Source organism: Arachis ipaensis, chromosome B3 (genome assembly GCF_059453495.1).
Source record: "Arachis ipaensis isolate K30076 ecotype BB chromosome B3, ASM5945349v1, whole genome shotgun sequence".
Lineage (NCBI taxonomy): Eukaryota > Viridiplantae > Streptophyta > Magnoliopsida > Fabales > Fabaceae > Arachis > Arachis ipaensis.
In genome coordinates this window covers 14,058,431-14,083,217 of record NC_142438.1, presented here as the reverse complement: position 1 = coordinate 14,083,217, position 24,787 = coordinate 14,058,431, and the positions used below count along the sequence as shown (strand labels likewise).

General features: G+C 31.8%; 2 protein-coding genes across 2 annotated transcripts; one reads left to right on the top strand and one right to left on the bottom strand.

The window, feature by feature from the left end:
- The first annotated feature begins 4,893 nt into the window (after positions 1-4,893).
- On the top strand, positions 4,894-7,806 carry LOC148569889 (uncharacterized). Its single transcript, XM_088507956.1, has 2 exons — positions 4,894-5,512; positions 7,781-7,806. Exons 1-2 carry the CDS (start codon positions 4,894-4,896, stop codon positions 7,804-7,806), a joined length of 645 nt encoding a protein of 214 aa, XP_088364082.1.
- An 11,967-nt stretch (positions 7,807-19,773) lies between these two features.
- On the bottom strand, positions 19,774-24,298 carry LOC107632555 (uncharacterized). Its single transcript, XM_016336224.3, has 2 exons — positions 21,745-24,298; positions 19,774-20,087 (listed from the first exon to the last, which is right to left on the bottom strand). The coding sequence occupies exons 1-2, from the start codon at positions 24,296-24,298 to the stop codon at positions 19,774-19,776; spliced, it is 2,868 nt and encodes a 955-aa protein (XP_016191710.1).
- Positions 24,299-24,787: the final 489 nt, after the last annotated feature.

Genomic DNA, 24,787 nt, shown 5'->3' with positions numbered 1-24,787 from the left:
TTTCACGGACAAATAGACAGATAAAGGCAAACACAAGAAGGTTACAACTACTGCAGGTAACAAATACACATTTAGCATGGAAAATACAGATAGGCACACCCAATTAGAGCACAAGCAAGTAATTCAAGTAATATGCATATGATGCATGCCTGTCCTATGGCTGATGAGGCTCATCTGTCGGTTATCCAGCCAACCCGACAAGTCTGAATTGTCCTTAGACGGTCCCCCGACGTGCATCCCCAAGAGTCTATGCATAGATTTTTCTCAAATAATCAATATTGCTCAATGGGGGTAACATTCCCGGGAATTTATGTAGTGCCCGGTCACACTTATATATTATGTGTGTGGCACCTTTACCATACTGAGAACCTCCGGTTCTCATTCCATACTATGTTGTTAATTTTCAGATGCAGGTCGAGAGGCATCTCGTTAGGCGTCTGGACTCTTGAAGCGGAGTGGTTACTGGGATATTTTCTCTCCGCATGACTTATTCTTTTTGATCCTCTTAGAGGTTTATGGAGAGGCAGGATTGTGTATATGTACTTTTGGGTTTTGGATATGTATGTATATATATGTGTAAATATTCTCCGGCCAGTCTTGACTTCGCAGGCTGAGTTAGGAGCTTGATATTTTGTATCTTTGGCACTCTATTCCTACTTCTGTTATCTTATGTTTGACAGTTACAGTTTTCTTAGCATGCAAGTTAACTCGTTCCTTGAGCGTTGCGCTTTTATCTCGCGATTTTTATTTTCCCTATCCTTCAAGGCTCCTAGCATATTATAACTCTTCTGCTATTATATGTACTTATTTTATTTTAGAGGTCGTAATACCACATCACCTTTGTTTTACGACTTAAGCGTAAAGCTTTGTGTGGTAGGGTGTTACATTAAACATACACCTACATTCCAACTTATCCAATGGTCATCTAGCCTAAGTTTTCACAAAACATTATATATTAAATGCAAGAAACCTAAACCATACCTTAGCCGATTTCCACGTAACGACCAAAGCTATTTATTCAAAACCAAAACAGCCCCTCAAAACTCAACTAATCCGCTTCCTCCAAGTTCCAGTATTCACAATTTCAAGCTCCAATTATTTATTTTCAACCTAATACACATTCATAATACATATATACCCAATTTAATACTCAAAGCTCAAATTTAATGAAAATAAAATAGAATTATCGTATCCTCACCTTACCCAAGCTTCACATAAGCAAGAGTGGACGTTTTTCTCAAGCTAATTGGATCCTAAAACATCAGAAATCAAAGAAATTCAACATTCCCACTTAAAATTCGAAAATTGGGGGAAATGAGAGGCTGAGAGTGAAATAGCAAGTTACCTATGAAATTGTTCCGGTAGAAATGTAGAGCTCGACGCGGTGAACGCGTGGCCGCAAACGGTGCGGCGATCGGAGCTCGAACGGAGGAATTACGGGATTTGGAACTTTGCCGTAAAGGTTCGGCGTTCCTTTCCTCTCCCTGGAGCTCAGCTGCGTCCTTGAGGAAATGAGGGAAAAAGAGCCCGTGGCTCTTTTTAATGGGCTGGTCCGGTTGGACCGATAGCCCGGTTCGGATTCGGTTCAACCGGTTTGGTCCTTTCGGTCCAATTTTGGACCGTTTTCTTCGAAATTAGTGTCAAAATTCTCGTTTCGATGAGCTCTACCCTAATTTAATATAGCATTCACATTTCTACCCTAATTTTGGATGGTGAATGTTGTTATGTTAATTTGGAGAGAATTATGGTTGAATGTTATTGTTGATTAACTAATGATTTGGTGAATTATTGATTTGAGGTATTTTGTGTTAAAAGCCTAGGATTTGTGAACTATGATCCTTAGTTGAATTTTGGTTGTTGGATTTGAATGTTGTATGAGTTTAATTGTTGATTTGAGGTAGATTTATTGTGGTGGTTGTTATGATGATGAGAAAGGGTATGTTGAATTGAAAAGAATACAGGTTTGGACCCGAACAGGGTGGCAAAGTCCGAGTTTTAGAGGAGATGCTGCCGAAATTTTATAAAAATTAGAGATTTTGTTTATATGATTATCTAAAAAGATTTAGATTTAAAGGTTATATGGTTTGATTTTGAGTTATTAAGAAAATGAGCATGTTTTAAGTTTAGTTCAGTTGGAAAAGAATGAATTATGTTTTGAATTGGAACTATTGATGGACGGAATGAGAGGTGTGATAATGAAGGATAATGATTGAATATGATTGACATATAATGATGAATGCGATGTGATTGAGAATGATGTGGATGTTGATGAATTATAATTGAATTATTTATATGGCTTATGAATTTGAATAATCTGAGATACGAGAATGTCCACAAGTTCCTTTTCGAGTGCAACAGCGTGAATTTGTGCATGATTTGATTTGTTTGCCTATGACTGGTCTTGATCTCATTTTGGGATTGGATTGGTTATCCAAGAATCATGTTTTGCTTGATTGTTCTGAGAAGTCGGTACAGTTTATGCCAGAAGGGTCAGAAGCACCGGTTGTGGTGAATAGTTACTATTTGAACTCTATGATAGTAAACTGTTCTGGAACCGAATGTCAGGGTACTATGTTATTAACTGCGGGAGTATCAGGTGATGATCAGAGTTTAGAGCAAATTCCGGTTGTATGTGAATTTCCAGATGTGTTTCCGGATGATATTAATGAATTCCCACCTAACCGAGAGGTTGAATTTGCAATTGAGTTGGTACCTGGATCCGGTCCAATTTCAATTACTCCTTATAGGATGTCGCCTTTAGAAATGGCTGAACTGAAAGCTCAGCTGGAAGATCTGTTGGGTAAGCATTTTATCCGACCAAGTGTTTCTCCGTGGGGAGCGCCAGTGTTACTGGTAAAGAAGAAGGATGGGAGTATGCGGCTGTGTGTCGATTATCGGCAATTGAATAAGATCACTGTGAAGAATAAATATCCGTTGCCTAGAATCGATGATCTAATGGATCAGTTACAGGGTGCCGGTGTGTTTTCTAAGATTGACCTGCGATCAGGGTATCATCAGGTAAGGGTTAGAGACGAGGATATTCCGAAAACTGCTTTCAGAACCCGTTATGGTCATTATGAGTATACAGTGATGTCTTTCGGGTTAACTAATGCCCCGGCAGTATTTATGGATTATATGAACAGGATTTTTCGACCGTATCTGGACAAGTTTGTTATTGTCTTCATTGATGACATTCTTGTTTATTCTAAGACTGAAGAGGAACATGCTGATCATTTGCGAACTGTGCTGCAAATTCTGAGAGACAGGAAGTTATATGCTAAGCTATCTAAATGTGAGTTCTGGAAGAGTGAAGTGAAGTTTCTCGGCCACGTGGTGAGTAAGCAGGGGATAGCTGTGGATCCTGCTAAGGTGGAAGCAGTGATGAATTGGGAGCAACCAACTTCAGTGACAGAGATCAGGAGTTTCTTAGGTTTGGCGGGGTATTATCGCAGATTCATTAAAGGATTTTCACAGCTTGCCTTACCTTTAACTAAGTTGACTAGGAAGGATAAACCTTTTATCTGGACTCCGGAATGTGAAAAGAGTTTCCAGGCATTGAAGCACAGGTTGACTACTGCACCTGTATTGGTATTACCTGAACCAAGTGAATCGTTTGAAGTGTATTGTGATGCATCTCTGAAAGGGTTGGGGTGTGTTTTGATGCAGCACCAGAATGTTGTAGCATACGCCTCACGGCAGTTAAGGCCGCATGAGATGAACTACCCGACACATGATTTAGAACTTGCTGCTGTTGTGTTTGCTTTAAAGATTTGGAGGCACTACCTCTATGGCGTTAAGTTTCATGTTTTCTCAGACCATAAGAGTTTGAAGTATCTTTTTGAGCAGAAAGAGTTGAATATGCGTCAGAGGAGGTGGATGGAGCTTCTGAAAGATTATGATTTTGAATTGAATTATCATCCAGGAAAAGCGAACGTTGTGGCGGACGCTTTGAGTCGGAAGTCTTTATATGCAGCTTGGATGATGCTACGGGAGGAAGAGTTACTAAAGGCATTTCAAGGTTTGAATTTGGGAGTTAGAGAAGAATTTGGAATTTTGTGTTTGAGTCAGTTACAGATTTCAAGTGATTTTAAATCAGAACTTCTGAAGGCTCATCAAGATAGTGAAGCGTTACGTAAGGTATTACCAGCAGTTGAACAGGGAAAACAGTGGAGAATGTCAAAAGGTCAGGATGGTTTATGGAGGTTCAAGAACCGGATTATTGTGCCTGATGTTGGAGACCTACGACAAAGTATCTTGAAGGAAGCTCACAAGAGCGGGTTTTCAATTCACCCAGGGAGCACTAAAATGTATCAGGATCTGAAAGCGATGTTCTGGTGGCCAGGTATGAAGAATGATGTGGCATTGCATGTATCTAAATGTTTAACGTGTCAGAAGGTTAAGATTGAGCATCAGAGACCATCAGGGACCCTTCAGCCTTTGGAGATTCCACAATGGAAATGGGAGAGTATCGCAATGGATTTTGTGATAGGTTTGCCTAGAACCCGATCTGGTTGTGACGCTATTTGGGTGGTTGTGGATCGACTGACAAAATCAGCTCACTTTCTTCCTATCCGAATAAGTTGTACAATGGAGGAATTGGCTCGAATGTATATCAAAGAGATTGTCAGGTTGCATGGTGTGCCTTCTACTATCATATCTGACAGAGATCCTCGTTTCACATCAAGGTTCTGGGGAGCTTTTCAGCGTGCATTTGGGACTCAGTTAAGCTTGAGTACTGCGTATCACCCTCAGACAGATGGTCAGTCAGAAAGAACTATTCAGACCTTGGAAGATATGCTAAGAGCTTGTGTTTTGGACCAACCGGCGAGCTGGGACCGGTATATGCCATTAGTAGAGTTTGCTTATAATAATAGCTATCATGCGAGCATCGGAATGGCTCCATATGAGGCTCTGTATGGCAGGAAATGTCAATCTCCATTGTGTTGGTATGAAACTGGAGAAAGGAGTTTATTAGGGCCTGAGATGATAGCCGAAACGACTGAGCAGATAAAGAAGATTCGTAGTCGAATGCTTATAGCCCAAAGCCGCCAAAAGAGCTATGCTGACCAGAGGCAAAAGCCTTTGGAGTTCGAAGAAGGAGAACATGTCTTTTTGAAAGTTACACCAACCACTGGAGTGGGAAGAGCTATTAAGACCAAGAAACTGAATCCCCGTTATATTGGACCGTTTGAGATTCTGAAAAGAATTGGACCAGTGGCTTATAGAATTGCCTTACCGCCATACCTTTCGAATTTGCACGATGTATTTCATGTATCACAGCTTCGGAAGTATACTCCTGATGCAAGTCATGTTCTAGAACCAGAACCAATCCAAGTGAGAGAAGATCTAACACTCCCAGTAATTCCGGTGAGGATTGATGACACCAGTGTTAAACGATTACGAGGAAGGGAAGTATCATTGGTAAAAGTAGCTTGGAGACGAGCTGGTATCGAGGAACATACCTGGGAACTCGAATCAGATATGCGAAAGGACTATCCACATCTCTTTTCAGGTAACTATATTTGAATTTTGAGGGCAAAATTCTTTATTAGGTGGGTAGGATGTAAACCCCGGTTAAATTAGTAGATAATTAGTCAATAAATTAGTTTTTAATAAGGAGGATTAGAAATGTGAATGCTATATTAAATTAGGGTAGAGCTCATCGAAACGAGAATTTTGACACTAATTTCGAAGAAAACGGTCCAAAATTGGACCGAAAGGACCGAACCGGTTGAACCGAATCCGAACCGGGCTATCGGTCCAACTGGACCAGCCCATTAAAAAGAGCCACGGGCTCTTTTTCCCTCATTTCCTCAAGGACGCAGCTGAGCTCCAGGGAGAGGAAAGGAACGCCGAACCTTTACGGCAAAGTTCCAAATCCCGTAATTCCTCCGTTCGAGCTCCGATCGCCGCACCGTTTGCGGCCACGCGTTCACCGCGTCGAGCTCTACATTTCTACCGGAACAATTTCATAGGTAACTTGCTATTTCACTCTCAGCCTCTCATTTCCCCCAATTTTCGAATTTTAAGTGGGAATGTTGAATTTCTTTGATTTCTGATGTTTTAGGATCCAATTAGCTTGAGAAAAACGTTCACTCTTGCTTATGTGAAGCTTGGGTAAGGTGAGGATACGATAATTCTATTTTATTTTCATTAAATTTGAGCTTTGAGTATTAAATTGGGTATATATGTATTATGAATGTGTATTAGGTTGAAAATAAATAATTGGAGCTTGAAATTGTGAATACTGGAACTTGGAGGAAGCGGATTAGTTGAGTTTTGAGGGGCTGTTTTGGTTTTGAATAAATAGCTTTGGTCGTTACGTGGAAATCGGCTAAGGTATGGTTTAGGTTTCTTGCATTTAATATATAATGTTTTGTGAAAACTTAGGCTAGATGACCATTGGATAAGTTGGAATGCAGGTGTATGTTTAATGTTTAGTAATTTATCGATGAATATATTTGGTTGAAGTTTATTGGATAATTAGTTTTTAATTTTGGATGGTGAATGTTGTTATGTTAATTTGGAGAGAATTATGGTTGAATGTTATTGTTGATTAACTAATGATTTGGTGAATTATTGATTTGAGGTATTTTGTGTTAAAAGCCTAGGATTTGTGAACTATGATCCTTAGTTGAATTTTGGTTGTTGGATTTGAATGTTGTATGAGTTTAATTGTTGATTTGAGGTAGATTTATTGTGGTGGTTGTTATGATGATGAGAAAGGGTATGTTGAATTGAAAAGAATACAGGTTTGGACCCGAACAGGGTGGCAAAGTCCGAGTTTTAGAGGAGATGCTGCCGAAATTTTATAAAAATTAGAGATTTTGTTTATATGATTATCTAAAAAGATTTAGATTTAAAGGTTATATGGTTTGATTTTGAGTTATTAAGAAAATGAGCATGTTTTAAGTTTAGTTCAGTTGGAAAAGAATAAATTATGTTTTGAATTGGAACTATTGATGGACGGAATGAGAGGTGTGATAATGAAGGATAATGATTGAATATGATTGACATATAATGATGAATGCGATGTGATTGAGAATGATGTGGATGTTGATGAATTATAATTGAATTATTTATATGGCTTATGAATTTGAATAATCTGAGATACGAGATTCCCTGGATTAAGTGCCGTGGCTTGCCACCACGTGTACCAGGTTGAAAACTCGATACTCTGTTGACCCTACGACGTAAGTGTGACCGGGCACTACATAAATTCCCGGGAATGTTACCCCCATTGAGCAATATTGATTATTTGAGAAAAATCTATGCATAGACTCTTGGGGATGCACGTCGGGGGACCGTCTAAGGACAATTCAGGCTTGTCGGGTTGGCTGGATAACCGACAGATGAGCCTCATCAGCCATAGGACAGGCATGCATCATATGCATATTACTTGAATTACTTGCTTGTGCTCTAATTGGGTGTGCCTATCTGTATTTTCCATGCTAAATGTGTATTTGTTACCTGCAGTAGTTGTAACCTTCTTGTGTTTGCCTTTATCTGTCTATTTGTCCGTGAAAATGCATGATGGAGTTGGAGGTATGGAGGAATGGCAGTATAGGACTTAGATTTAAGGTTAAGTTAAGTTAGGATTAAATATTTTTAGGAAACCACCTTTTATTGCTTCTGTTTAATACTTTAAGCTCTATAATCTGAGTGTCGGCGTTTTAGGATTGCCTCTGGCATTCCCAGGACCTTATATATTATGTGTGTGGCACCTTTACCATACTGAGAACCTCCGGTTCTTATTCCATACTATGTTGTTAATTTTCAGATGCAGGTCGAGAGGCATCTCGTTAGGCGTCTGGACTCTTGAAGCGGAGTGGTTACTGGGATATTTTGTTATGCTATGATGTATATATTTGTACTTAGTTTTCTCTCCGCATGACTTATTCTTTTTGATCCTCTTAGAGGTTTATGGAGAGGCAGGATTGTGTATATGTACTTTTGGGTTTTGGATATGTATGTATATATATGTGTAAATATTCTCCGGCCAGTCTTGACTTCGCAGGCTGAGTTAGGAGCTTGATATTTTGTATCTTTGGCACTCTATTCCTACTTCTGTTATCTTATGTTTGACAGTTACAGTTTTCTTAGCATGCAAGTTAACTCGTTCCTTGAGCGTTGCGCTTTTATCTCGCGATTTTTATTTTCCCTATCCTTCAAGGCTCCTAGCATATTATAACTCTTCTGCTATTATATGTACTTATTTTATTTTAGAGGTCGTAATACCACATCACCTTTGTTTTACGACTTAAGCGTAAAGCTTTGTGTGGTAGGGTGTTACAATATGTCTGGGAGATTAACAACTCCTCAAAATTGGACTTAGAATGCTATGACTCTAAAACATTCAATGCTGGAAACTGAGTGTTACAACAATCACCCTGCTTTGTTTTTAATATATGCTTCCAAAGTGTATCTGAAATTTTGCTTTGAATTTACTTACTTTAGTCATAATGCTGTTTCAAAAATATATGTACAGATAACATTACGCATACTTGACCAAAAATAAGTCAAGTATCACTTTGGAAAAGGTAGAGTTTAGTTCACCTTTAAAACATGAAATTTTCCTGATGCCAGGAACACAAATTGATAGTTCAATTAATATTTGACGCTACTAAAACATTTAATTCAATCCAATAACCTAAGTTCTCCTTTTTTCTACTTGCAACTAATTACTGGTTTAGTTCCTCAAACCATGAACGTGGTGGATCAAGATTGATTCCACTCAGTTACTTCACCAGTCAATACCAGGGTTTTCTGGTGAAGGATAGTTGCTTGGTGAAGCTGAGATCCAAATTCTTGGGGTGGTTGAAGTATTGTCCTAAGTTTGTCTATAAAGCAGTCACAATGAAGCACAGACACTATTTCTATGTAATGGCTTACTTTTCTGATGAGTTATATTAATTGAGTGCTTAGACAGCTAGGTTTTAGCATGTGTTATGTGTAGTATATTGTGTATTTAATCATGTAAGCATATTGAAGAAATAGAAAAATTGACTTATTGGACCAATTTTAATGTTTAAATATCTTGAATTTAATTTGTAAAGTGGGTGTAGAATATGTAATTGAAGAAAAAGATTTTAATTCAATATTTTGTGCATTTAAAATGTTACTAAAGATCTATTGTAATTTTTTTTGTTGTTAGTAAAGAAAATCTTTTGTAACATTTATTAGAGTATTGCTATAGAATATTTATTGTAATATTTTTTAAAGTGTTATTAAAAAGACTTATTGTGATATTTTTTAAGTGTTACATAAAATATTTATTGTAATATTTTTTAAGTGTTACAAAAAATATCTATTGTAACATTTTTCTAAGTGTTACAGAAAATATTTATGGTAACATTTTTTTAAGTGTTACAAAAAATATTGTAACATTTTTTTGTAACATTTTTTATAATATTACTATCGAATATCTTTTGTAACATTTTTATTAAATGTTATTAGATCCTTAAAAAAATGTTAGTAAAACTCTTTAGTAACATAGGGTATATTTAACATTTGTTAAAATGTTACTAATATACATAGATAACATTTTAATATGATTTAGTAACATTTTTTAAATGTTAGTAAAAGTTAATTATGTAGTAGTGAATGATGATGATGTTGTATGTGAAGTCATAGACTAGTGATGGTGTTGTTACAACAAATGAAATGCTCATAGACTTATGATAATTTTATTTGTGTGTGTTATAAGCAAAGACTTTTATATAGAATTGAATATTTGATGGTTATGTTGTTTGTGGGATGATTGTGTTGTTTATATTGAATTTTTTAATTTTTCTACTCAAGAGATTATATAATAATATTACATATTTGTTAAAATTCGCGAGTAAGATCAGATACCCACGAATTGATGGCGGGTAGGATTAGAGTTGGATTGTTCTCAACTCGCGTGTTGGACAGAATTGAGTTTTAATAAAAAAATTCATCTCGTAGGTAGAGTTAGGAATAGATCCAAATTCTATCATACTCTATCCATTGTCACCCCTAGATGTCTTTGTGTACAGGGACGGATGTACATGTATTAGTATGGGAACAAGTACCCCCACTACAATTTGAAATTTTTTTGAGTAGTATATGATAATAATATTTATTTGTCTCTATTAAATTATTGAATTTGATCCCACAATAATTTTTTACTCAATTTTCGATACTTAATAGTCAATTTAAGAATTTCATATTAGATGTCTATTAGAATGATCAATTCTCATTTTAAATAAAATTTTTGTTTTTTTTTTAAATCGATTCGAAAGAGTATTATTTATCTTTTTTTATATTAGCTTTAATTTTTCTGTAACACTGCATTAATTGAAAAAAAATTTTAACTATGAATATCATAAGAGTTGACTTCTAATTGTATACGAAATAAATTTTTAAATAATTGTTTACTGATATATATAAAGAGATATTTAGATTGTATTGTTAAGAAAACATTACTCAATTTTTAAAAAAATATAAAACCTAAATGATAAAAATCTAAATTATATATTATTATTTAAATTATTATTTTAATATTTTAATTTATAAATTAAATATTTTAAAATTAATCATATTTTATAATAACAAATATAATTATAACAATAATTATACTATATGTACATAAAAAATAATTATTTGTATAAAATAAATATTAAAATATAAAATATATATTAAAAATAAATTAAATAATATATATATTTAAATATATAATAATTAATAACTAATTCGATAACTAATTTTATATACACATAATATTTTTATTATAAAAATTATTATTATATTATATATATTGTATCGGCACTATTAAAATTTTTTGAATTGCCCCTTATGTATATGTGTTATTCAGCTGTATACGTGTTATTGTTAGCCGAAGAAATTGAATAACAATTACGTTAAACCGCCACAATAGGTTTTAGGATTATAATAAAATCATACGTCATGTGAGACCAAAGATTTTGTTGTTTGATGAATCTCAGGTTTACTTTCAAACCTCTATGCTTATCCTTAGTCAACCTTTTAAATAATGACTTATCTGAGTCAATCCCATGGACTTTTCACTCAGTATTAATTATAAATTCAAATTAAATGAACTATATACTTGCGTGAATATTTTTTATTTCTCATTTTAATTGAATACGTCATTCTTAACAAAATTAAAATAATTTTAAGATAACATTAATTACTAAACAATCTTTAATTAGTGAAGAGAGAAAATATAAACTAAAATTTAACGTTATTTTTATAAATTAAAAGTATAATTAACAAATCAATAATAAATTTTACGTCAAAATAAAAGCAACATAAAAAAGCAGAAAAAGTATTTAATAAATTTTAAATATTATAAATAAATGCAAATAATTATAAATATTCCTGAAATGCAAATTAAATATGCTTTAAAATTATGTAACAGACTCTTCTTCCACATTGGTCGACTGGTGTGGCAAAAACAATTTTTATGGACGGCCATGATGAGCTGTGGTGTATGAGCTGTTACGATGACTCAAAACTCTACGCCAAGTGTCACCTTCCTAGCTAAGAGAATAAGCACATTATTTAATTCGTTTATAGCTAGCTTAATTAGTTTAATTTAATTTAGTTTTTATAGAGTTTAATTCATTTTAATTTTTAATATAGAAGGTTCTATGTTATTATTTGGGTTCTGATGATCATACAATCCAATCCAGCAATATATGTGGATTGGAAATCTAAAATCTAAGTAGCTTTAGTTTTACAAAAACTAAGGGGAAAGCTAAATTTTAATATGGGTTTGGCTTAAAATTTTGAAATATACAAATTGCAATAATAAACTCTATAGTAAGTAACTTAAAGGAAATTGATATTTAAATAGTTGTACGTTATAAATGTACTTGTGACGGTGTGCACCGTCGCAATTAATATAGCATGGCACTTCCAAGATTTCATGCCATGTGAAGTAGATATTTTCCCTTCTTAATTAGGGTATGCCTTATCTTGCTTGACATATCCATTGGTAAAATCTTCAGAGCATTGTTATTGGTATTTGCTTTGATAATATAAATCACCAATTGATATTGAGTATCATCTTCGACTTGAACACATCTTGTTTATTTATTCGGTTCTTTATTTTGTTGTTCTCTTTTGATTGATCTAATATTTATCTCTTAATCTATTTCGTTTGTGTATGATTCGATTCGTTAGTCTCCTATTTTATTTATTTATTTGATTCTAGGAAATTTAAAATTTGAAGAAATTAACCTTACTGGCAGTTCAAAATGAGATAGGCATCACTTTTTGTCAAAATAAAAATACAATATAAACAATTAGCTTTTACAACTATATATGACAATTAATACTATAAGAAAAACGTTGAATATCGTCGAATTTATCGTCTAATTTAGTGTCAGACATAAACATTAACAGCAAATTTATTGGTGAATTTACTGGTAGAATTAGCAATAAATTTATCGGATACAAAGTTACCGTTGAATTCAGTTTTTTGACGATAAATTCGCCGGTAATAATTGGAGAGAAAAAAACAATGGCGCGGTCATTACCGTCGAATTTATTGGCGGATAAATCCGTAAGTAATTCGAATTAGTGCAATGCTGTGTTTTGGCCATTCGCAAAGCATTACCGTTGGATTTATCCGGCGGTAAGTACGACAGTAATCTTACCCTAACTTCAGACCGCGAACCTTCTCCCCCTCATTTTTGAACTACTCTCCCTCTCTCTCTTCCCTCCCCCCCACAAACCACCTCCGGCAGTCCCTCCACTAGCGTCGGCCCCCACCTCCCGCCACTGTTGTCGCCGCCATTGTTGTCGCGCACCACCGCTTTACCGTTGTCGCTGTTACTCCTTGTATCGTCGGAGCTGCCTCCTACCTCTCTCCAGGTATCTCCTCCTTCTTCCTATTATTTTTTTAATTTATTTAAAAATCCTAATAATATAATCCTGCCGATTAGTCATCGCCGCCACCACTTTGCTGTCTGTGCTGCCACCACTTTGTCGGAATTGTCTCCTTCTTTTTTTTAGGTATATTGTCCTTCTCCTTCTTCGTATTATTTTTTTCAGATTTAGTTTATGTATTAATTTAGATGTATGATTTTTTTAATTTTGTTTTGATTTAGAAATTTTTTAATTCTATTTTGATAATTATGTGTTTGAAATTTGTTTATAATTCTGATTTTAAATTTTGTTTTGATGATTTTGTGTTTATTATTATGATTTTTATTGTGAAAAATTTAGAAAAAAAATAAAATATAAACTATCTTTCTGAGATAAACTCCCAACTTTAAGTATTGTTATATGAAATCTTATCTTAATTAGCACTTAGTGGAGTTCCTTATTTTTTTCTTACTTCTAAGTTCTAAAAAAATGATATATTTGTTGATGCAGTTGTTATTTATGTATATTTAAGATTATATGTGATAAACTTGGTGAAATTGAAAAAAGTATCCAAAAATTATGTCTTTTCAAAAAATTCAACTTGAAAGTTCTGCCAACTGTGCAAGCTAAGGTCATTGAGCTAGCGAAACTTTTGGTAATTGATTTTTTTGACCAAATCACGCCACAAAATTTATGTTAATGAATTCAAATGATCAATAATTAAGTTCTAATAATTTCTGTATGGAATTTGATAAGATGGACAAAAATAAAAACCATCAGTACAAAGATATAAACGAAAATAACTTCTTAAGCGACATTACCTTGAGTCAACCATCATATCATTTTACATCCGCATACGACAGCGCAATCAGTGTAACATTAGTGCTCAAATTAATAACAACTTTTAATTTATCTATCTAATTTATAGTCCTTATTTATTTCTTAAAATATTCAACTTAGTTATTAGTATTGTCTTTGTAGTTTGAGATTTTAGTATTAACTTTAGATATGATTTATGATAAGATATTATGATGGCATTTGATCTATATAATTGATCTCTTTTAATGGAATAAGGCTTAGTAGTTATATTATTCTTATTACTTGATGGTTAAATGTTAATATATACCCTCTAAATTTTTTTGAATTAATTACTTGATTGTTGTTAATTGTCTGATTTATTATTGAGGCTATTAAATATTTTATTGACTTATTGTTTATTGTTGTCAATTTTCTAAGTTTGTTATTATCTGAGTTAATTAGTATTGTATTTTTTTATTGAATTTAAATATTTAAAATTATATATTAATTTTTAAACATTTTTTTAAATTTAAAATTTAAATTTACCGTCGGAGTTATCGTCGGATAAATTCGTCAGTAACTATTAATTTAATTATTAATTAATAATATATTACCATCGGATTTATTCGACAATAAAAATTACTAGCGAACATTTTTTGACGATAATTAGTGGCGGACGAAAAAATTTGCCAATAAACAATTACCGATGAGGTTTATATTGTCGGATTTATTCTGACAGTAAACATATTACCGACAAATTTTTTTAATAAATCCTCCAATAAATCGAACGGTATTTAGTATTTTTTTTTGTAGTATAACAAAAATAAAATTTATGTCTATTATGAATCTCATATAGTGTGGTGTAGTTATAGCATATAATTATCAAAACCAATTGTTTATGTAGCATTTCTATATGGATCCCGCTAGGGAGACAATGGACTATTTGTACAATGTGTATAATGGGCTATTGAGTTACAAAATGAACATCTCTCATACTATCTAGAATAACCATCCGAGTACTAGCAATAATAAACATCTTCCCAAAAGCTTAAACTGATGAAAAAAGATAACACTAATAATTATATCTCTAATACTCTCTAAACTTCCATTGTACACATTATATAAATATTCCATTGACTCCTCATACTTTCCTTTTCTATATACGTGCAATATTAAACCGATTAATTTTAATTTGTTGGTCGTTATGAGTTAGAAAATTTGTAATTATTTTGTTTGTGAGACATTGTATAGCTGTTAACTTAGAAGTAGTTCAAATTGGATGCTTGAGTTGCTAACCATTTATTTATTACTGTAATATCTTAAATTAGAAGAACTGTATTAAATTAGATGTTTTTCAAAACATCTTAATTAACCACATGAATCATTATCTATGTGATCCTTTTTTCTAGCAACATGATTATGGGATTTGAGTTATTTAAGATTAGAACTTTGGTGCATGTCTTTTTTATAATTGGCAACTCTACTAGTAGAACAGAAATATTAGACTAACAATCATCTAGCTTCAAATGTGATTAATTATTAATGTGAATGTATTATTTGTGGTACTTGTAGTACTTGTTTCTCTTTTTTTTTTTAAGGTGAGTTAGACGGTTTACAATATGTATATATTACGGTATCTCCCAATTCGTGAGGTTAAGAACTAATCTATTGCAGATCGAAATTCTATTTAAGAGTTTGTTGGTAGCCAATAGATTGCTGCATGCACAAAACGAAATTCGAACTTTCGAGATTTGCTTAAACGGACTAGTAAACTAATTACTAGACCAATTCAACTTGGTTATAATATCATAATATTTATTCACACTACACACTCACATAACCAATATTAAAGATTCCCATCTACTCATAGTGTAATTTTTTTTTCGGTAAATGCTCTGAGTGTACTTATTGAAAAGCAAAGATTATAATCATTAGACTAAGGTCTTGTACTGTTTTGGTTTTGGGCGTTTTTGGTCATATATTTTGTCTAGGTTAAGTTGCCAAAGAACATATCATTTCTTTTTTGTTGTGGTCAGAAAAAAATGTGTTATGCTGTAGTTGCATTGGTTATGGGCCAATAGAAGAAGTCTGCATCACAAATAACAGGGAATGGCCCAACAGGCCAAGAATTTGTGTAATCCTTCAGGGCAAAATCCGCAGAGCTTTACAATGTTCCGGTGGCGAATTTCATTCATGGCTGCTACCTCATTCTTGAATGTCTTCATGCTTTCAGTGTCTAAGTTTTCTTCTTCATCACATTTCAATTTTTTCACAGCAAATACTTGACCTCCTTTCATAGTTGCTTTGTAAGATTATGTATTTGTAATTGTAATTAGGAAAAGATTATGTATTTTGTGTTTAATAAAATTAACTATTTGATTCCTATTTCCTTCTATGCAAATTTACACATGAATAAAATTAACTTTGGTATTCCATTCATAGATAATAAAACCCTAAATCATCAACTAGTATTTAATTTATCACTTAATCAATACAAATTACATAAACCAAACCAGTAATAAATTAACAACGCGATGGATCTTAACAATCCTTTATTATTGCGTTGATCTAAACTTGATTACTATGATTCATAGATAATTGTGGCACATAATACAATTCCGCTACGTTATCAACATCATTTTTGTCAACTTTTATCAACTCTTATTTATAACTGTATTTAATAGAAATGTCTTTATGGATGTGTCTATCTTTTTTATGACTGTGTTTAATAAAAATATTTTTATAGATATATTTTCTAGATGTGTCTCTTTATATATGTGTCTAAAATATAATAATTAATTATTATTAATAATAAGTTGGTAAATAATATGTTGGTATCTTATACTTTTTCATCATAATAAGGTTGACTCTTGCGAGCTTGATTCATATCATAAGCATATCTCCCTCTATTGCATGGTGGTCGTTTCTGTAGGAGTCTCCTACTCATACCTTTCCAATTCTCATATGATGCTGCAAAAAAAAAAGATTAGAATAATCACTTATATAGTTTGATCTCATTATACAACTATTTAAAAAAAGAAAAAAGAAAAAGAAAAATAGAAATTGTATGTACATCCTTCAATGCATGCAGAAAAATTAAACAAATTAAATGGATAATGTATCACTTACTTGCATAATTAAATATTTAAGTTCATCATAAACACCACCATCAAGGTGGTTGTTACTATTCGATTCTTCTATTGATGCCTTGACGGAGAAACATAGTATACCAAGAAAGATTAATGCCCAAATAAGCGAGCAACTCTTAGAATGAAGTAGCCATTATTATTAGTGCAATAATGTACTAACCCCATTCTTTATTTATAATTCCAAATTGGTATTGGTGTTTCCTTTCTTGCCTTTCAAGCATTTTTAATTTATTTACTCCAAGTTTGGCTGTGTAATTGACTTCACTACCTTAGCTTGTTATTCTTTAATATCGATAATGTTAGGAAAAAAAAAACTAGAATTTATTTTATTTAATATTTATTAATTATTACAATAATTAATAAATATTAAATAAAATAAATTCTAACTATTTTTGTTTAATTTATTTTAGCTACCAAACATTTTCATTTCAATATATTTTGGTGTAATTTATTACATGCTTCCGCGTAAACTAACAAGACAATGAATCTGAGAAAATTGGTTAATTATAATTAGATGCTCTTCTACATTAATTAATGTTAGTAGCTAGCTGGCAAGGAAATAAAGGTTTGCTCTACCTTCATCTATATTAAATGTACATTAAAATTAATAAAAAATTAATCATCAATATAAATTATATATTAAAATATAAAATATATATTAAAAATTAGTTAAATTATATATATTTAAACATAAATAAATAGTAGTTAATTTTAATTAATCTCCACGTAATATTTTTTTATATTTATATATGAAAGGTAAAGTTTAATTTAATTTAAATTCATCTTCAACATTTAAAATAAATTTTAATTTTATTTTCATTATCCAAATCCACTTTTTTATATTCCACTGTAGCTCTTATCTTTTTCACATTCTTTCTCTTTCCTCCCATTCTTTCTCTAATAATACATTTTAATAGTTTAATAGTAAATTTTTTTAAAGTATTTCTAAAATTTAATTTAATTTAAATTTGTTTTCAATATTTAAAATAAATTTAAATTTTACTTCTAAGTTTAAAATATATTCTACTTTTAATTTTAAAATAAATCTTCTCTTTCATCCAGTTCTTCTATTATAGCCTCCAATAAAATCAAACCACCATAATTCATTATTAAGTACATAGGAATTGGGATGTTGATAGATATGAAACTTAGTACCAAAATTCGTAGAAGTTGAAATGGTCAAGTTCCTTGCTTCACGATCAAACTGTAAAATAAGTTTTTATTTTTTTCAAACAATTATTTGTAAGAAATTTACAAGAAAAATAGCATACGCTGAAGTCAAGCACCCTGTATATTCTTATTACAAGCTAAGAAAAATAGCATCCACTATAACCCTTTTATTTTTTCCTATTAAAAAATTGCAATTATAGATAAAATTTTATGCCGTACTAATTAATTCAGCTTTTAATTTTCATAGAAGACTTTGACATCTTCAACTGGGACAACTTTTTCTTTTTAGTGCCCAGCCTGATTTTTACAACATTTTATTATCAAAAATGAAAATGTTAGTCAGGATATAATTAGCTGCATATGATTTCATTGAACTCTTATAATAAGAAAATTTTCATGAACGATAGTATATTTTTTTTATGGCCAAATGATGCAAATATTACAACAGTACAATATACGCATATATGATTATACATGCTTATTATAAGGTAAAAAACGATTGGATTTGATAGCTGTCTTTAATTAGTGTCTTGAAATCATAATAATTCTTTTTCCAAGCTCAAACAATCATATGGAAAATGTATGGTAAAATTTTTTAAAAAAGTGGCGGTGCTTTTCAAAAAGTACCAGTTCTTTATTTTGTGTTTGATAAATTAAAAAAATTATATGCTTGTATTTGCAATTTTTAAAATATAGGAATACTTTTAAAAATATTTAAAGTGAAATTTTTTAAAATTAAATTATATTTATCAAAATTAAAAAAAATCTAATATAAATTTATACATTAACTAATTTTTAAATTTAACTCTTATATTTATATTTATTATAATATTTTTAAATTTTAAAAATTATTTTATTAAATATAATTGTTATTGTTTATACTTATTAAAAATTATTTTTAATTTAATTTATGAAATATAAAAACTATAATATTAAAAAAACTATTTTTAAAAATTAACTTTTATAAATGACTTCTAAAATATAAAAGCTCTACCAAACCTAACTAGTATCAGGTATGATTCCACAACTATCTTTTTTCTTGCTTTTCATCATCTTTCTGTCTTCTTCTAATAATATTGGCATTCTTTATACTTAGATAAAGATTGGACTTGGTAATCAGTTTTGTACTTTTGGATCTAGACATTTGTTGCTATACTAAACTATAAATAAAAACAATGTTAATATTTATCTCAAATATTTGAGACAAAAATAATAATTTATCCATTATTATATTTTATCAGGTTCTTTGAAAGGGTCAAAGATATTAACAAAGCAATGTTAATGTAAAAAACTAAAAATACTTTATTATAATATTTTTTTTCTCCCAAACAACTGATGAAACAAGGCCATATAAGTTTTTTATTTTATTTTATTTGAAAGTTTAGTTACTACTTATTACTAGCATGTTTTACAGTTTGGTTTTGCATACATATATAAAGTAAAAGCAGTGCTATAAATTTTTGTTTATACTATATATATTTAATCTCAATGTTATATTTTATACTATGTATAAACTTAGGTGACATCTACTTTAATTGGTGCTTAATAAATCAAGAATGATGATATATGAACTCTTTTATTTTGTTTTTTTCAAATAGACAATACTTTTTGCTTTAAATAAAATGAGAAAAAACCAAGAAAAAAGGGGGGGGGGGGGGGGAAATGAAAAGTGGAAAAGAAGAGTAGTATTATTGCAAATTAATAGTAATTAACCAAGAACAACAATTACTAACATAAACTTTGCAAGCATATACAATAATGAGAACATACATGACCAAAAGAAAAATATAATGCTGATAAATCATGAATTATGAGCAGTGTCCACTTCAAGCAACTGAGCCACAGTTCTCATTGTTGGTCTGGATTGAGGATTTGTTTGTAAACAAGAAAGACTAAGATCAGCAATTAATGCTAATTCCTTAAGAACATGTTTATCATGATTAGGAGGTAAGAGTCTTGGGTCCAAAATATCTTTGAAGTTTATACTTTGGTTAGTTGTAGTCTGTATATAAGAAACAAGATCACCAGGGTGCCTTCCACTTAGAATCTCCAAAGTCAAAACCCCAAAACTAAACACATCACATTTCTCTGTCACTGCCATTGTGTAAGCAAGTTCTGTAATAATAGTTTACACCAAAAGAATGAATATATATTAGCCAATTGCAAATAACTGAAAGAAGACACATAGTTGTACTATGATCTAACATAGAATATTTCTAAAATCTTTGCTGTTATCAATATATTTCAAATGAGATTCAACTGCTTCTAATTAACGATTTAAATTTTTTAGATAAATAGTTGAGTAATACTCACATCAGTTTCAAATAATTTTTTAGTCGTATATTTAATTAGGATTTATCTAACATGCGGGCTAAAGTTATCAATTAAAAAAGTTTTTATAGAAAATGATGTAAAATTTAAATTTTCAATACATTTGTTGTGTATTTATTAAAGTAAATTATTTAAAACTTTCTATTACTAGCAACCTTAACTTGTGCGGTTAAAACAAAAATTAGCTAAATCCATTTAATTATTACTAAAGTTGAGACTAAAAAAAATGTATAAACCAATGCTTTTATAGATTTTGTCGTGGAGTTAATAGTCAATTTCATCTTTGAAAGTGTCCTCGATCTATATTTTTGTCTCCAAGAAAGTCAAAATTAATAAAAAACGTCCTCGAAAGATACCTTAATTGATCACGTTCGTCCTTCCGTCATCTTGGTAAGCGGCCGTTTGCCATATCACCTACCAAGATGACGGAAGGACAAACGTGATCAACTAAAGTATCTTTCGAGGACGTTTTTAATTAATTTTGATTTTCGGGAACGAAAATGGAAATCGACGAAATTGACTATTAACTCTTTTGTCGTGGTTTATAACTATAGCTTTCATACCAATTTATTAGATTAGAATAAAAAAATATAATTATTTAAATTAAAATTAATCAATTTTTTTTATGATTTAATTTAAATCACCCAAACAAAACAAAAAGTATGTAAAGTAATCCTCCACAAAGTTTAATCAACAAATCAGTTCCTAACTTTTTTTTTGATAAACAAATCAATCATCACGTCAAATTTTGACAAAAAGTTAAACAAATTAATTAAACTATATTGTTATTTAACGAAGACATAATTTTTGAAAAGTTTTAAAATTTTCAGGTCGTTAACTTCGTATAGAAAAACAACTAAGAATAGATTAGATCATTTTAAATTTTTTTTTAATTGTTTGATAAAGTATGATTTTTTATTATTTAATATTTTTTTATATATTTTTTTGTCTCATTTAAATAATATAAGGTGAAAAATCACACTTTATCAAATAATTGAAGAAGAAAATTAAGAGGATCCACCCCTCAAATAATCTAACGTCAGAATTATTTATCTAATCAAATAAAAGTTTTAGAACCAATTTGGTGATTAAAATTTATTGAAACTAAAATGTTGGTATAAAAATTCTTTGAAGATTCCATATTGAAACATTACTCTAATGACTTTATTAGGTAGACAATGATTTTTGTGAATAAGGTAAATAATGGATTCTAAAATTGGTCCAATAAAGTAAAAATATACTATACCCCTAAATTATCCACCTAAATCTTAATATTAGAATAATCATCCGCACACCTAGTGAATTGAACATCCGATATATTTATTGTTCACATTGTTTAGTATTTTTATTGTCTCCCTATATTTTTCCTTACTGTAGATAGTTTTATAACATAATATCAAAAGTTTTAAGAAGAATTAAAATGAATGCATGTGAACCTAACCTGGAGCAGCATATCCATATGAGCCTGCAAACGGGGTCCAAATTAGCGAATCAGGCTTCAAAAATCTGGCTGTGCCGAAATCCGAGACATGAGCTCTAAGATCAGATGACAATAAAACATTCTTGCTTGAAATGTCTCTGTGAATCAATGGAGGATTACAATCATGATGCATGTAAGACAAAGCTCTGGCCACGCCTTTAACAATGTCAACTCTCTTAGCCCACTCTAGCTCTAATGCTCTCTCATCATTCTCAAGCATGTCTGCCAAGCTTCCTCTATCCATGTACTCATAGATCAAGAATCTGTGTAATCCTTTAGAGCAAAATCCATAGAGCTTTACAATGTTCCGGTGGCGAATTTCATTCATGGCTGCTACCTCACTCTTGAATGTCTTTATGCTTTCAATGTCTAAGTTTTCTTCATCACATTTCAATTTTTTCACAGCAAATACTTGACCTCCTTTCAGAGTTGCTTTGTAAACTTTTCCTAATGCTCCTTCTCCTATGCAGTATTCGCTGTCGAAATTCTTGGTAGCTTCCATTATGTCTTCATACACAATTCTGCCATTGAAGCACCAAATTGAGAACGGATTAGGCCTCTTGTTCCACGAATTTCGTCTTGTTGATCCTAAATTTTGCTTGTTGATGACGAAGAAAATCGCGAAACAGACCAACCAAAGAAACAAAGCGCCTCCTAAAGAAGCAAGAAGTGGGACAAGAACCTTAAGCTTGTGTTTGTTACTTGCGCTTGAAGGCACATCGATCGAGACCTCACAAGGTCGCAAACCTTTGATATACCCACATAAGTCTTCATTGTTGCTCAAATCTGAAGTGCTAGAAGAGTTGAATATGCGCGCATTCGGCACAGGACCTTTCAAATGATTGTAGGAAAAGTTGATGAATGACAAACTCAACATTTTGCTAATGGATTCAGGAATAGAACCTGAAAGATTGTTATGAGAGAGATTCAAGATTATTAAATTCGCAAGCTTGCCAAGATCATCAGGTATTTCCCCTAAAAGTGAATTGAAACTCAAGTCCAAGAAATCTTGCAAGCTTGCAAGATTTCCGATTTGGTATGGGATTGTGCCATTCAAGTTATTGTTGCTCAAATTCAGTTTCATCAAGTTGTTCAAGTTACCAATTGTATTTGGGATTGGTCCCAGGAACATGTTTATTGACAGGTCCAAAGACTGCAAACTCGAAAGGTTTCCAATTTTGGCCGGTATCACACCAGAAAGTCTATTGCCACTGAAATTCAGTTCATACAAGGTTGTTGGACCACCAATCTCTAGAGGAATCTCTCCAGAAAGTTGGTTGGAAGATACATCAAGCTCTGCTAGTTGGCTCAGCCGAAAAATCTCGGCCGGAATGTTACCACTTATGGAATTCCCAGCCATTCTAAGTACCTGCAAGTTTTCGCAGCCGGCCCAATTCGAAGAGATCTCACCCTGAATCCTGTTGTAGCTGAAATCAATGTATGTTAGATTAGGATACACTCCAAAATCCTCATCAGCATACCCTGTAAGCATGTTGTATTCAATTCTAACTCTGTATAAGCTTGGACAGTTTCTAAGGCTAACCGGAATTGGACCGGTGAAACGGTTAGAAGAAGCACTGAAATTCACAAGCTTTCCAGCTTTGCACACTTGAGGTGGCAACTCACCAATGAAATTGTTCTCAGCAAGATGCAGGACAACCAAAGAAGACAAGTTCCCGAGTTCTCTAGGAACCGTGCCATTCAAGTAATTTGCGAAAAACCTCACATCGGTTAAGTTAGTTAACTTGCCAATACTAGGAGGTATTGTACCTGAGAATTGATTCTCATTAAGTCTAAGAACACTTAAATGTGTGCAATTTCCTAAAGAAGGTGGAATAGGTCCATAGAAATTGTTAGCATCAAGAGCTAGAACAGTCAAGTTTTTAATGTTACCAATTTCATTAGGAAGTGTTCCACTTAAGTGGGTATCTTGGAATAGAAGTTTCCTAATACTAATTAAGCCTCTTTTTGGATCATCACTTGAATCAGGAAACAAAAGAGGGTCTAAGATTCCTGTTATGTCATTTCTTGACAAGTCAAGTTCATGAACTTGAGTCAAATTTGCAATAGAAAGAGGTAAAGTTCCATTGAGGTAGTTGGTAGAAAGATCAAGGAATTGAAGTTTTGAAAGGACACCAATGTTTTGTGGTATAGTTCCTGTCAGGTTATTTGTTTTGAGATCAAGAATCAAAAGGTTTGGGAAAGAAGAGAAGTTTAGGTTGTGAAGAGTACCTGAAAGTTCAGTGTAGGCTAAGTTTATGGTAGTCACACTCCCTTGAAGATCACAGGTGATCCCTCTCCATGAACATGGACTAGTTTGATTCATAACCCATGAATCAAGAATTGGTTGTGGAGGTAGGCTTTGTTTCCATTTGAGTAAGGCCTCAGATTCTGATGCTACCCCTGAAGTGACATCACATAGAGCAAGATCAAGAACAAGAAGAACAATAATCATGACCATCAATGCAGATTGAATTTTATGGCACAATAAATGGTAGCATTTGTTGTTAGACATTGTTCATCAGAAACTAATGTGATTAATAAAAATAGAGTTCTATGTATGTGCTTACTAGTTAAGTAGTTATTAATATTATTAGCATTTGCTGCTAAGTTTAATTGAAACTTTGCTCAGTTAAATCCATCAACTCTAGCCATTTGAGCAAATTGTTTTAGACTTTGGATATTTGACTTGAATATGGATGGGAACTGAATTAAATTAATTTATCTCCCTAAGCATACATAGTAATTATATGTGGTGGGAACGAACTAACTAATAACTATAACTTGTTACACTGATTGAAGTCGAATTATTATACATATTATATATGAGTTCAAAACGTTGACAAATATATTAATAAATAAATAAAATCAACTTCATATCTATGATAAATAAGTAAACTAATTTCTATTTTAATTTTTTATAGATAAAAATAATAGTTTATTCTGTAAGTAATATTTGTACATGTTGTAATTGACTATGGACTGTGTTAATTGACTATGCATA

Excerpts from the sequence above, each read along its gene's own strand:
- LOC148569889 (XM_088507956.1), top strand. The coding sequence starts at position 4,894 with ATGGCTCCATATGAGGCTCTGTATGGCAGGAAATGTCAATCTCCATTG. Across the intron at positions 5,513-7,780 it reads CTATCCACATCTCTTTTCAG|ATGCAGGTCGAGAGGCATCT; the intron begins GTAACTATATTT and ends GTTAATTTTCAG.
- LOC107632555 (XM_016336224.3), bottom strand. The coding sequence starts at position 24,298 with ATGTCTAACAACAAATGCTACCATTTATTGTGCCATAAAATTCAATCT. Across the intron at positions 20,088-21,744 it reads ATATGGATATGCTGCTCCAG|AACTTGCTTACACAATGGCA; the intron begins GTTAGGTTCACA and ends CTATTATTACAG.